Below are 12,635 nucleotides of genomic sequence, written 5' to 3' on the forward strand. Positions count from 1 at the left end.
TGCAAATCTGCCTAAATCCAGCCTCACCCCTTGTAGTGATGTTATAGTGACAATGCCAGCTGATGTTAGTGAGAGATATAGCTTTGGTTGGTATATGGCTTTTGAAGCAGGATTTATGGTTCCTGTTGATTGTGTGATTTATATCTGAAGTCAGGCTGATATAAAATATTGGAGGGTTGGGCAGAGGCACTGAGGCTGAAGACACCTTGAATAGAGAGGTTGATGTGTCACCTGGACTAATAGAGAAGCATATCTGTCTTGTCATTCAGTGATCGCTTGGGCAATTTTGCATAAAGAAGCAGATTTTGGAGACCCATCTTCCTTCTTTGGCTCTTTCCCTCCATCCCACCACTCTTACTTGGACAGATCAGTTTAACCCCATAACTAGGCAGGATGGTTACAGGGGGCGAAGGACCCTGGGGGACACAGGTATTAGTGAGGGGATGCTGCTGCTGAGAGAGGGATGGTCCCATGTCTGACAGTGGTCTCTCTGGTGCAACATGCAGGGACCAGCTTACAACAGGCACACCCTTCCCGGAGAAACAGAGCCTGTGGAGCATGCCAAGGAGATCCTGATCCTCCGGCACAAGAGCCTGCAGATGGAAGTGAGAGGGAGTGATACGGTCAGCTCCAGGAAGGAGGTAAGAGACAGCAGTGAGCTCTTGGACCTTCAGAGTCCGTGCACAGGATGCTTCCCCTGTGCTAGTATAACGAGTGCTAGGAATAGTGCTGTTTAGCGCTGGTGGTATTTCTTTTTAAAGAGAAATCCTGTTACCATAAATTTAAAAAAAAAAAAAAAGCGTGTCTCAATCCTAAATTACATTCCAATGAGTAGGAAATATTGAGAAATAAAACCAAAACAAAACCAAAATCCAACACAACTCCTAACAAAAAAATGAGCCATCTTGCGTGCTGCGCCACTCAGTGCTTTGTGAACACAGGCTTCCATCCATGCTAGGAAAGTTATTTACTGAGCAAATGTTATTAATTGGGTTTCAGTCTGTGGATTCAGAGGTCTGTTTTTCCCATGTTTTCTTTTCTGGGAGATTTCGTTAAAGGCAGGAATTTGGTTCACCCATTGTCAGTGGTCCAAGATGGACTGTAAATATTTGAAACTCTTCAGTGTTGTTTTTTTTCCCCAACTCTTTGAAATGACAGAAGCATTACTGTGAGATTCCTTATTTATTCTGGAGGTGAGCTTTTTGTTTTCAAAAGCAGCTATGGTTCTGGGCAGACTTGAAGAAAGTAAAATAGAGGGAAGTGTTGCATTCTGGATTCCTGAGAGAACTGCTTTGAGTCCAAATTCACTGCTGGCACAGCTCCATGTCAGTTCATGTTATGAATTAGAGGAGAAACAAGGTAAATATAATGTCTGTGGCTGATGAAGACTTTTGCTGACTTCTCTGGAGATCAGTGGAAGAAGTTGGGCCAATATTTCCCTGTAGAAAGACGAAATGGTGCAGGAATGTTTCATGAGGAGCAGGCTTGGTCTTTTCAGTTCTTTCCATCCTCTGTAATTCTTGCTCTAGAGGAAAAGCAATTCATATTATTGCTCCCAGACCCTCAGGTCAGGAGCAGTAATTGCTGAGCCATCCCTAAATTTTACCTGCTGCTCTTAATCTTAGGTTTTGATGGCTTGAGCTAGAGCACTATCCAAGTGCAAACTGTGGTCTCTAATCTGGGCAGCAAGGCTCCATCACTAAGGAGAACAGAATGACCTTTTAAAAAGAAATAATTTATCTTCTTTTATTTAGACAGTGATTTTTGCATGACAGCACAAGAACTTGGGACTGCTGCAGGCTTGCTTTTGCTCTGATTTCTTTGTTCAAATGCCAGTCATTGAAGAGCCCACCGAGAATGGCAGTAACACACCAAATGCTGCTTCTTCTCAGCCCTTCATTCCAGAAAGGTGTTCCGGCTCTTGCAAACAACTTAAAAGACTTAATTTGATCATTTACATGCTGATTGGTACTTACAATTCAAAATAGATAGGCAAGAACATGGCATGTTCCTGTAGAACATTTGGTATAATTAAATTTCAAAAGAACATCAAACCAGGGCTGATTTTGAGCATGTTACATTCTTTAAGGACATTTGATTGTTAACCCTTGTGCTCCTGCTTTCCCATTTGCTGCTGCTCCCATTAAGTACTGCAGTGCATTTGGAAGGAACTTGAGCACCTTTGGGAACACGGTTTGTCCTGCCACTTTGCATGCTTAGAGCTGGCCTTGAGAACAGAATATTTTGGGGGAATTGCAAAAGCAGTAGAATTCACTCTCTATATATGCTGATTCATGGGTGGTGGCTAATATCCTATAGGGATGGCAAATGCTCCTATGGATTTTGTGAAATACCAGTTTGGTGCTGAATACTGCTGTCTCTAGCAGTCGTTTGTTGGTGCTAATTGCACCTCTTTACAGCAGCTACCTTTGCTTTGTGCCAGTCCAAGTGAAACAGGTGTAAATATGGAGAGCTGATTCCAGTGACATCTGTAGAGGAGACTCTAAGCCCAAGAAGGATCCCTCTGCACCCAAAAGGAAAAGTCAGGTGTGTTGTCTGTGATCAGCAGCTTATCTGCTAATGTTTTAGAATAGCTGCCTCATTTTTCTCCAAATAGAAATAAGGTGATACCCAAAAGTGATGGGATAATGTGCTAGAAGAGCCCCAGAATATTAACACAAGGTGGGAGGGAGGGTAGGTGCTGTTCCTTCATGCTGTAGAAGGACATATTGCAGAATTCATCAGTAGAAGGAAGGAAAGTTGTGCTAAAATGTAGATCTCGTCCCATTAAAAGCAGCTCAATATTTTAAATTTTAGGGAAAAATGAAATCACTTAGATTTAATTTCATGTCCAGTTGACAAGCAAATGGCATTTTCCTATTTAAAAAAGAGACGAATGAAAAATATAGCTAGTTAGTGTTTGAGATCTTCCTAATTGTCAGTTGCTCCATCTTTTGTAGTCCCAAAGGGAAGTGTTTGGCCTTCCAGGTTTTGAGTCAGCAAGAAAAAACTTGATGCTGTCACGTCACACATCTTTCTGTTCTGCATTTCACCACGAGATGGAAGCATTACAACTGTGTTTGCAAACCCAACTGGAAATCAAGGAACTGAGAAACAAACTTTAAGCAAAGGGCCACTGAAAACCCTCTGGTGCTGGTGGAGTGCCTGCACGTCTTCTGTTGCCAGTCTATTCGATAAAAGCTTTGGTGACATGTTCAATCAGTTCGGTGTTATGTGCTGAGTGAATCCTTAAAAAATCCCTTTGGTTCAGTAGAAACACTGCTGTTCTGCTTGCTGGCTGTCTGCTTATATAGTTTTTCTTTTCTAGTGAAGCTGGTTACTCCTTTGCTATCAAAATATAAAGCTGTTGCAGCTCAGTTGGATTTGTCTTGTAATTTATCAGGTGGGGGCTGGTCTTTTCCTCCTGTATCAGTCGCCACAAAATAAGGGATGCGTGGAAGAGCATATAGGTCTGTGGCTGCATTAGGCTCGGGAGGAGCCAGCAGTGAAGCTCATCTTGCCTGATGGACAGTCCATCTCCCTCCACTGTTGGTGTGGAGAAACCAGTGCCCTTGGCAGGATAGTCACCTTTTCTCTCTAACCTGGGTGGCTTTAGGTGTCTACTGCACTTTAGGTGTCTACCTTTGCTTTTACAGTACTGAGAGATGTCTCTTAGGCTGTGTTACAGGCCCCTGCTAACGAGAGGTTGGAGGGTGAATCGGGAAGGCAGAGAGAAGTAAGAAAAGAACAATCTTCATCCTTCCTGAGCCAACAGTGCAGGTTAAATGATTTACACCAGGCAGAAAAGCCTTGGCAAGGCTACGAGGTGATTTCAGATCTGAATTGCAGCCCAGAGGATTAACTCCAAAACTATCTATTTCCAACAGAAAATTTGCCTTCCTTCGCCTGAGGACAAAATTCCTGCCGAATGCTGCTGCTTCCTGCATCTGTGCATCACCCTGGCTCTGAATGCTGTCCAGATTTTGGGCTTGCCTTATTTTAGGCAAGGATCCAACACAGAGTACGCTGGCAGGGCAGTCTCTGAGACCCAGGATAGCTTTTATTTACCACTGAGCACCCAGAAAATCCTTGCACCTGTAGCCAGGCAACTTTGGCCTCTTTTCTTCTGCCAAACACGAGTACACTCCCGCAGAAGGAGCTTATTTGGAGCTGCCTGCAAGCCATGTGCACAAATGACATACTGCCTTTGGTAATTATGTCGAAGCCCTTTCATGGAGCATGCTCTGAGAATCGTTAAATGCCCCTGGGAATGGCTTTCCAGGGAACTGGGCGCTGCTGCTTGAGTCTGGAAGGCATTGTTATTAAAATGGTCAATAAAAGTGTGAACAAGGGATGGAGGGCACCGGCCCTCATTAGGGGAGGGAGGAGAACGAACTCAAACAAAATGCAAACCAGGCTGGGAGATGTCCAGAGTTATTGGCAGTCTGGGTTGCTGGACTGAAGTGCCAAATCACAGCTGCGTTAGGAGGCTTATTCCCAGTTTGCAGAAGCACTGAACAATTCGGGCAGCATTGTGCTACCTGAGCGGTTTGGTTTTTTTTTTTTTCCTTTTTACCTTTTTTTTATTCTGTTTATTTATTTATTTATTATTTATTCCCCTGAAGGGTAGAGATTAGCTCTGGAGTGAAAGCACAGGGAGCTCATTAGTGCAAGCTCCTTACCTGCCTCCTTGGTCTGCAGCCAAAGCGAGGGAACAGCCAAGGTGAGAAATGTCCATGTCCTGAGGATGGGCTTTGACTCCTGCACTCGCCTGCCCTGTACCCCCCACCGTTCCAGGGCTGCTCATTCCCCTCCTATCTGACGAATCACTCCTGGAGAGCTCAGACCTCTTCCCCCAACTCGAAACAAATCAGTGTCTGTAAATATTTCCTCACATCTATCCGGTCTATTTTTAGCTATAGTCGTTTTGGTTTTCTTGGCAAAAGTAAAACGAATGGAAACAGAGTCCTTGGAGATTGCAAATGGCTTGTTTATGAAGCAGGAGTGTCATTAACAGACTTGCTAGCAATCTTCATAAATGCATTAAAGTACTTTTCTTCCTTAGTCACAGAAGGATGACTCCTACTCATCGCAGGGTGACTCCAGCATGCAGCCCAAGCTGTGCCGTTCCTTCACTGGTAAGCTGGGGAGCTGGTGGGTGCTGGTGGTGATTTCCTACCTCCCCTGAATGCCAGGACCCATGCCTGTGGGGTGGCCCAGCTGGTGACAGGGAGGATGTGCTGAGTTTATGGCATATCCATGACATGGACATGGGAGGCAGTCAAGGCACAGCCTCCTGCCCTCCCTACCTTGCAGCCAGCAGCAGCAGGAAGACCTGGGCTGTGTGTTGCAGGCAGAGTGGCAGGGGCATCACTCCAGCTGGGGGGACAAAGGGGTGCTCCTTAGATGAGCATCATGAGTGAGCTAAGTGCCTTTTCTCAGCCCGACCTGAGACAAGTCATGGTCTAGTGGTGGACTTGGCAGAGTTGGCTTAATGGTTGGACTGGATGATCTTAAAAGCCTTTTCCAACCTAAATGATTTTAAGATTCAGGTGTGCTGGGACGCACTGCTGGCAGTGAAGGTGCTCCAGGCAGCTGCTCAGGGGCAGGCAGTGATGCTGGGAATCATCACAGTGAGAGATCTGTCCCAGTCCAGGTGTTTGACCTCCTTATTACTTGTGTGCTGCAAGGGGGTGCATGAGTTTACACAGAGCTTTCTTGTCTCTTATGTCCAGCCAAGACAGGAGCATTTGAAAGTGGTACTGTTCTTCATGTTCCACCAAGCACTAAGATGTCTGGCAGTAACTGCAGATCATTCTGTCTATGGTGATGCTACTGAATAAATGAAACGCTTATAAAAATAAATTACATTTCAAAACATAAAGTTTGTGCCAAAACTATTTTCAAAAATTAAGATTATTTCTTTCATTAAGTATTATTAAAATGCATTTTGAGTGTACCATTAGCAGCACTGTCTGCTTTAAATATCAGTCACAGAAAGATTGGTGGTCAAGACCTCATGTTTTCATAAGCTTGAACCCAATTTCTAGATAACTGAAAGCTTAGTTTTCAAATTAAAAAAAAAGAAAAGGTTTATCAATGAAGCTTCACACAAGATATCGCTGGTGAAAACTGTAGGCAGTCATTTCAGCCTCGAAGCACAGTGGGATATTCAGTGGGAAACTGAGCACTGAATTTTTACAGTACTTGGCATAAGACCTTTCAGCAGAATTGTGCCTGTGAAGGTGACAATCCTGTCTGTAAAAGTGGTTGTACAAAAGAGTCAATGTTTGTTGGAAATAACAAAAAAAGTCAAGTTGATTCCCAATATAGGCTGAGATAGTTGAAGGGACTGGGACTAATATTAATGTACAGAATGTTTCTGTATTACGTATGTTTATTACATACACGTTTCTTTTCTGTCTTTTTTCATCCTTCAATTTCAAACATTTGCTTCCTTTGTACTTTTCTTTAAACACTTAACTGAAAACTTTCTAAATAAAGAGCCATGGTATAGCTGGCACCTTCTCTGCACAAAGGTAACTAACTAGTTGCAAGAGTGGATGGGAGGAACAGAAGCGTGTGGCATTTGTGTGTTCATAGGATGGACATCCGCTGGGGATGTAGCTATTTTGATCCATAGTTTATAATGAATGTTTATATTCTTCCTGAAGAACAGCCTGAATGTAAGGAGAGAAAGTGATAAGAAGCAGTGTTTTTCTCTCCCCAGGAAGATGTGAGCACAAAAGCCCCCAACATACTCTGGTAACAGGGCTGTAGGAGACTATAGCTCTTCGGTCATGATTGCTTGTATATCCACCCCAAAAATATCACTTAATGTGGCAACAGGATATGATAGATGCTCTAGCAGGACACCTGCATCTTGAAAAGCTATTTTAAGGTAGTCACCAATATGATTTTTTGTTCTGTAAAGTTGCTGGTGGGTGCTGTCAAAAGAATGATGATATTGATCCAGAAATGTAACATATTTCACAGTACAAAATAGGGTTTAAAAATTGTCTTATTTTCCCCTTTTTTGTCTTCCATTGAAACACTGATCTTTGTCCTCTGTTTTATAATTGAAAAGTGATCCCTGCAGTGGTATAGCTCATCCACAATGGGCAAATGGCCACCTCCAGTACCTCTCAGTATTCCTTCATTCCCGTTGACCCACAAAGGAGAATGCTTCTCATACAAGTTGGTGTTTTTCTCTTCCTGCAGTGGGGAATGCAGAAAAGCTTCTGGAAGTGAAGCAGAATCGGTCCAAGTCAGTGTGTGTTATCCCACCACTGCAGCCCAGTGGTGCAGCCTGTCGGGAGAAGGAGAAAGTGGAGGAAGAGCTGGCTTTGGAGATGTGAAATCACAAGAGATGCTTCCAATGTGAGGGATCTGACTGTTTCATGGATGTCTACGATACATGTAGATAATGTAAATAAGATGCGTACTGAAAGGGACAATATGGACAGGGCAAAATATTCTGAGTGGTTTGCATCAAAACATGTGCTCTTATCAAAACCCCAGTGTTGTACAACAGGAACCAGGGCAAAGATGCGTGGCTGAGCACTAGCAATGCAAGGTAATGTCTGAGAGAGAATGTCTAAGAAGTGGCTAGGAAAAATTAGTCTTTTCAGCCTGGGAAAATTGATGAAACTGTCTCTAACTGTGATAAAGGATGTTTTAATAAGGTGAGATATCAGATCTTCTCATTAGTCAGCAGGGATAGACTAAACAGCAGGGAGCATTTAGATTAAACATTAGGAAAAACTTCATAATCTCAAGGAGGGCTTTATTAGGCAATGGAGAGTGTCACTAGGAAAGACAGCAGAGCCAGCAACAGATCTCTTCTGCTCCTTGGGAACTGGAGCCAGGAAGAGGAACCAGGTCCTGCTTCTGGACATTAATCATGTAAGTCCAAAATTAAATCAATTAGTTAAATAAGTGTTTTGTTTTACCAGAGGGACTGTCCCACACCCAGACACGGTTCTTTTAATGGAAACTTATTATAGCTTTATTAAAAGGGGAAAATATAGTCTTATTAAATTTTTAGCGTTTATATAAGGAATGGTTCACCTCAGAAAATAAGATGGGGAAGCTCCACATCCAGTGGCAATACCAGGAGACGAGTGTGCCATCCCTTAAACAGAAGAGCAAGCAAGCGGTTGGTGGTTTGCAGCAAGCCTGCAAAGGGTCCCTCAGATGATCACTGCTGTCATAGCTGAGAGGGTCAGAGGAGGTTTGAATGCGTCTCCTTAGAGGACATAGCAGAGAGAGAGAGACCCAAAACCTTGCTGCCAGGGCCGCTTCTGCCAGGAAAGGTGTGATCCCCTTTGCAGAGTATCACAGTATCACAGTATGCTGGAGATTGGAAGGGACCTCAAAAGATCATCTAGTCCAATCCCCCTGCCAGAGCAGGAACACCTAGATAACGTTACACAGGAATGTGTCCAGGCGGGCTTTGAATGTCTCCAGGGAAGGAGACTCCACAACCTCCCTGGGCAGCCTGTTCCAGTGTTCCGTCACCCTCACTGAGAAGAAGTTCCTTCTCAAGTTTAAGTGGAAAAGTAGATGCAAAAGATGCAACTCCGGTGATAGCATCTGAGGAAGATGGATATCTTCACTTTTGGGTAATTTTCTTTGAAACTCCAGATAAGTATCCAAGCCTTCGAATTCTTATCCTTAGCTGATAGGGTAAGTTTGAGCATTGCCAATATTGACATTTTTCTTTCTCTTCCCCTTCCTCTGCATTGAAGGATTCAGGAGTGTTTAATCTGAGCAAGTGACTCTTTCTGAAATTAGAATAACAGAAATTGTAGGAATTCACACCCCCCCCTCCAGGATACTTGCAGACTTTCAGAGCCAATCTCCTCTCTGCAGTAATACTCCACCAGGAGACCACTGCCTGGTACAGTGGGGCTTTCATTTTAACCTAAAGACACAAAATCTTGTGTATTTGCTTTGCAATGATGTGGACGTCTCATTTTCATTTGAATAAACTTCTTCACCGTGAACTGACATAAGCTAATGTAGTTCATTTCAACTCAAAGGCCCCTCTTCATTGCCCCATCACTGGAAATTCACCTCATTGCGAACGAAAATTGGACCTTTTAGCCTTATGTATGTATTTTGTGTGTATATACGTATATGTATTAATTGACTTTTAGTATATGTTCATTGTTATCTACACTTTATTAAAATGTTGGTTTGTTTCTCATTTTAATCTGCCTTGTGTGGGAGTCTTATGGATTTGTCAGCCCTTGATGTAGAAAATTGCCCATCTTTGAACATCTTGTAATATGGAACATAGTGCATTGCAACATATTCATATATGTTTCGATTTCAATTAAGTATGCTGTGTTATGAGATCATCTAAGAGTTATTACCTCCTTGCATCCGCAACATGCTCACAATGATGTCAGTGGTGGCTGGTGACACACGGGTGTCTCTCTGGGTGTCATCGGCCCGGCACAGTAAGCCTGTCAGATCCGCTTTGAACAGTGGTGCATTCAGCTCTGCCCTGTGCAGCCTTTAGTCAGCGATCACAAGATCATGAGCAAGGCAAGCGATTGTAATGAGTGAGGAAAATGGTCTGTTTATTGGTGTACGCAATTGAATACACATGAGAGGGGAAAAAACTACTGAACCTGAAGGTCCTCAGCTCCCCAGGGTTGAAATGTCCACTGTTTCCTTGGAGTTTAATGTTCACAGCATATAAAAATTCTCCCTAATTTCTGCACAGTAAATAGTCATAGAAAGATTTTCTAAGAAGTGTCCTTTTTATTCTGTAGCTGGAGAGCAAAAAGGAAAACAAATCAAGTTGCTTGCCAAGGAGTTTTTAATCAAGGATAGAAACTTTGTGAATCCTTTGGTTGATTCTTGCTTTTTGATTATTTGTTTGGTTTTGTTTGTTTTTATTTTGCTTTTGGCTTCTGAACTGTCTTGCTTTTGTCCAATGTATCTGACTGTCTGTACCATCTTTGTCTTGTACAGCATCTATCATGCTTCTGGGCGTTGGATACTTAAATAGTGATATTTCTCTGTTTCAGTTTCCCATTGTGTAAAATGAGTTCCCTGCAATATTGTTATGAGCTACCAAGGACCTTATCAAATGGTGGTTGCTCTGGCATGTGTAGATTTATTTGTAATACTGTAGTAGGCAACAGAAATAGTTGGAAAAATCAGAAAATTTATCTGGAATTTTATTTGATGTGGAAAAAAGAAAAAAAAAAACACATTTTGCTTGCATTTTTCCAAAATGGTATAATTTTCATCTTGCACAACAAGAGACATTTCAATGCCAGCTTCCATCAATTCCAGACGTGGCTCAGCTCCAGGTGTGTGTTTCAGTGGCTTGTGGCTGCAGAGGCTGCTCCAGCCAGCCCTGCATTGCTATGCCCATGCACTGCTGTGTCCTGCACAGATCCCAGCCCATTAATCTGTTCCACCCCTGCTCTGCACTGCTGGTACCATAAATACCTCTGTGCTGTATTAACCATTTGCTTGATCTGCAGAGAAGACAATATTCTGTGCAGTACATACTTTCCCAATGAGTCATTCTGCCCCAAATTTAACCTTCTAGATACTATGGATTTTTTCTAAATGTTTCTTTACAGAATATAATAGCACAGCTAAAGCTTTCATGAAGTATTTTCCAGTTGTTTAGTGGCCAAGCCCTCTGACTAGTATGGATTTCAGCCCAAAATACCTTTGATAATCTTTGCCAGTATCCAGTGTTGGTGGTCTTAAAATTCTACAACTGAGTGGAAAACTGTTAAATGCTCAGGCTTCAGAGCATGCCTAATTAATTCTTTCCAGGGTTTTAGTCCTTTAAAAAGTGTTAAAAACATGGATTCAGTGTATCATTGAATATTGCATGGTTCTGTGGAAATAAATTGCATCATTTTGATTCCTTTAGTAGTTCAGAGAGTTACTGCTCTGTGCTTATTTTGGAAGTTTTCAAGAGTCTTTTGGAAGTTAGGGTTAAAAAGGCAAAAGTTGCTAATGATGGGGAGTAGCTCAATGGCAAAGTAAAAGCCCAGAAACTGCATTGGAAAAGTCTGGGCGCATAGATCAAGCAGCTGCATTTAAGCTAAATCTTCCTTGCACTCACATCTCCAAAGAAGAATTCATGTTCAGCACATGGGCTTTTAAAAATTATTTTTATTTTGACCATGAAATCAGACTTGTATTTATTTTATTTCATGACTGCTTAAGGAGATTATAATGGCTTAATCCTGGAAAATACGGGCAACACTTAAGAAGCAGGTGAAGCAAATTCGAGCTTTTCTTTCTCTCCTGACATCAAGAACTGCGGGGTATTCAACCTCATAAGATGTTGAATAAGATTAAGGATCTTTCAACATCCAGGCTTATGTGCTTCTTCCAAGAGACTTGTAGACGGGAGAGATGAAAAAGGAGCATGATGGAGATGAACTGGTGATTACAGTTTTAATGCAGAATTAAAGGGGCAGCTATCAATATGGGTATGGATTTAGTCTTGGAAGATAGACGCAGGGACTGTGAGAATGAAGACCTTGGGCCCACTGTAGGAGAGGCTCTGGTTCGAGACCATCTTAAGAATCTGAACGTGCACAAGTCCATGGGACCTGATGAAATCCATCCATGGGTCCTGATGAAATCCATCTGCAGGTCCTGAAGGAGCTGGCGAATGAAGTTGCTAAGCCACTGGCCATCATATTTGAAAAATAGTGGCAGTCGGGTGAAGTTCCCGACGACTGGAAAAAGGGAAATGTAACCCCCATTTTCAAGAAGGGGAAAATGGATGACTGGGGAATTACAGAGCAGTCAGTCTCACCTCTGTGCCTGGCAACATCTTGGAGCAGATTCTCCTGGAAGGCATGCTAAGGCACATGAAAATCAACAAGGTGGTTGGTGACAGCCAGCATGGCTTCACTAAGGGGAAATCCTGGTGGCCTTCTATGATGGGGCTACAGAACTGATGGACAGGGGTAGAGCAGTTGATGGCATCTACCTGGACTTGTGTAAAGCGTTCAACACTGTCCCACACGTCATCCTTGTCTCTAAATTGGAGAGACATCAATTTGATGGATGGACCACTCGGTGGATAAAGAACTGGCTGGATGGCCGCACACAAAGAGTTGTGGTCAATGGCTCAATGTCCGGCTGGAGACCAGTAACGAGTGGTGTCCCTCAGGGATTGGTGTTGGGACCAGTCTTGTTTAACATCTTTGTTGCTGACATGGACAGTGGGATTGAGTGCGCCCTCAGCAAGTTTGCCGATGACACCAAGCTGTGTGGTTCGGTTGATACCCTGGAGGGAAGGAATGCCATCCAGAGGGACCTCGACACGCTTGTGAGGTGGGCTGATGCCAACCTCATGAAGTTTAACCATGCCAAGTGCAAGGTCCTACACCTGGGTCGGAGCAATCCCAGGCACAGCTACAGGTTGGGCAGAGAAGAGATTCAGAGCAGCCCTGCAGAGAAGGACTTGGGGGTGTTGGTCGATGAGAAAATGAACATGAGCCGGCTTCAGTGTGCTCTTGCAGCCCAGAAAGCAACCGTATCCTGGGCTACATCAAAAGGAGCGTGACCAGCAGGTCGAAGGAGGTGATCCTGCCCCTCTGCTCTGCTCTTGTGAGACCTCACTTGGAGCATTG

The 12,635-nt window shown here is 43.3% G+C and overlaps 1 protein-coding gene across 2 annotated transcripts in view; it reads left to right on the plus strand.

The window, feature by feature from the left end:
- Positions 1 to 8,069, plus strand: part of LOC134174753 (sodium/hydrogen exchanger 2-like) — a 28,855-nt gene extending 20,786 nt beyond the window's left edge. For both annotated transcript variants that reach the window (XM_062639986.1, XM_062639987.1), the window contains exons 10-12: positions 507 to 641; positions 5,066 to 5,138; positions 7,222 to 8,069. In XM_062639986.1, coding sequence (XP_062495970.1) covers positions 507 to 641; positions 5,066 to 5,138; positions 7,222 to 7,358 — 345 coding nt within the window. In that variant the 3' untranslated portion in view covers positions 7,359 to 8,069. The remainder of the gene's footprint in view (positions 1 to 506; positions 642 to 5,065; positions 5,139 to 7,221) is intronic.
- Positions 8,070 to 12,635: the final 4,566 nt, after the last annotated feature.

This window comes from Pezoporus occidentalis, unplaced genomic scaffold (genome assembly GCF_034315485.1).
Source record: "Pezoporus occidentalis ecotype Australia unplaced genomic scaffold, CSIRO_AGI_Poc_V1 ctg63, whole genome shotgun sequence".
Lineage (NCBI taxonomy): Eukaryota > Metazoa > Chordata > Aves > Psittaciformes > Psittacidae > Pezoporus > Pezoporus occidentalis.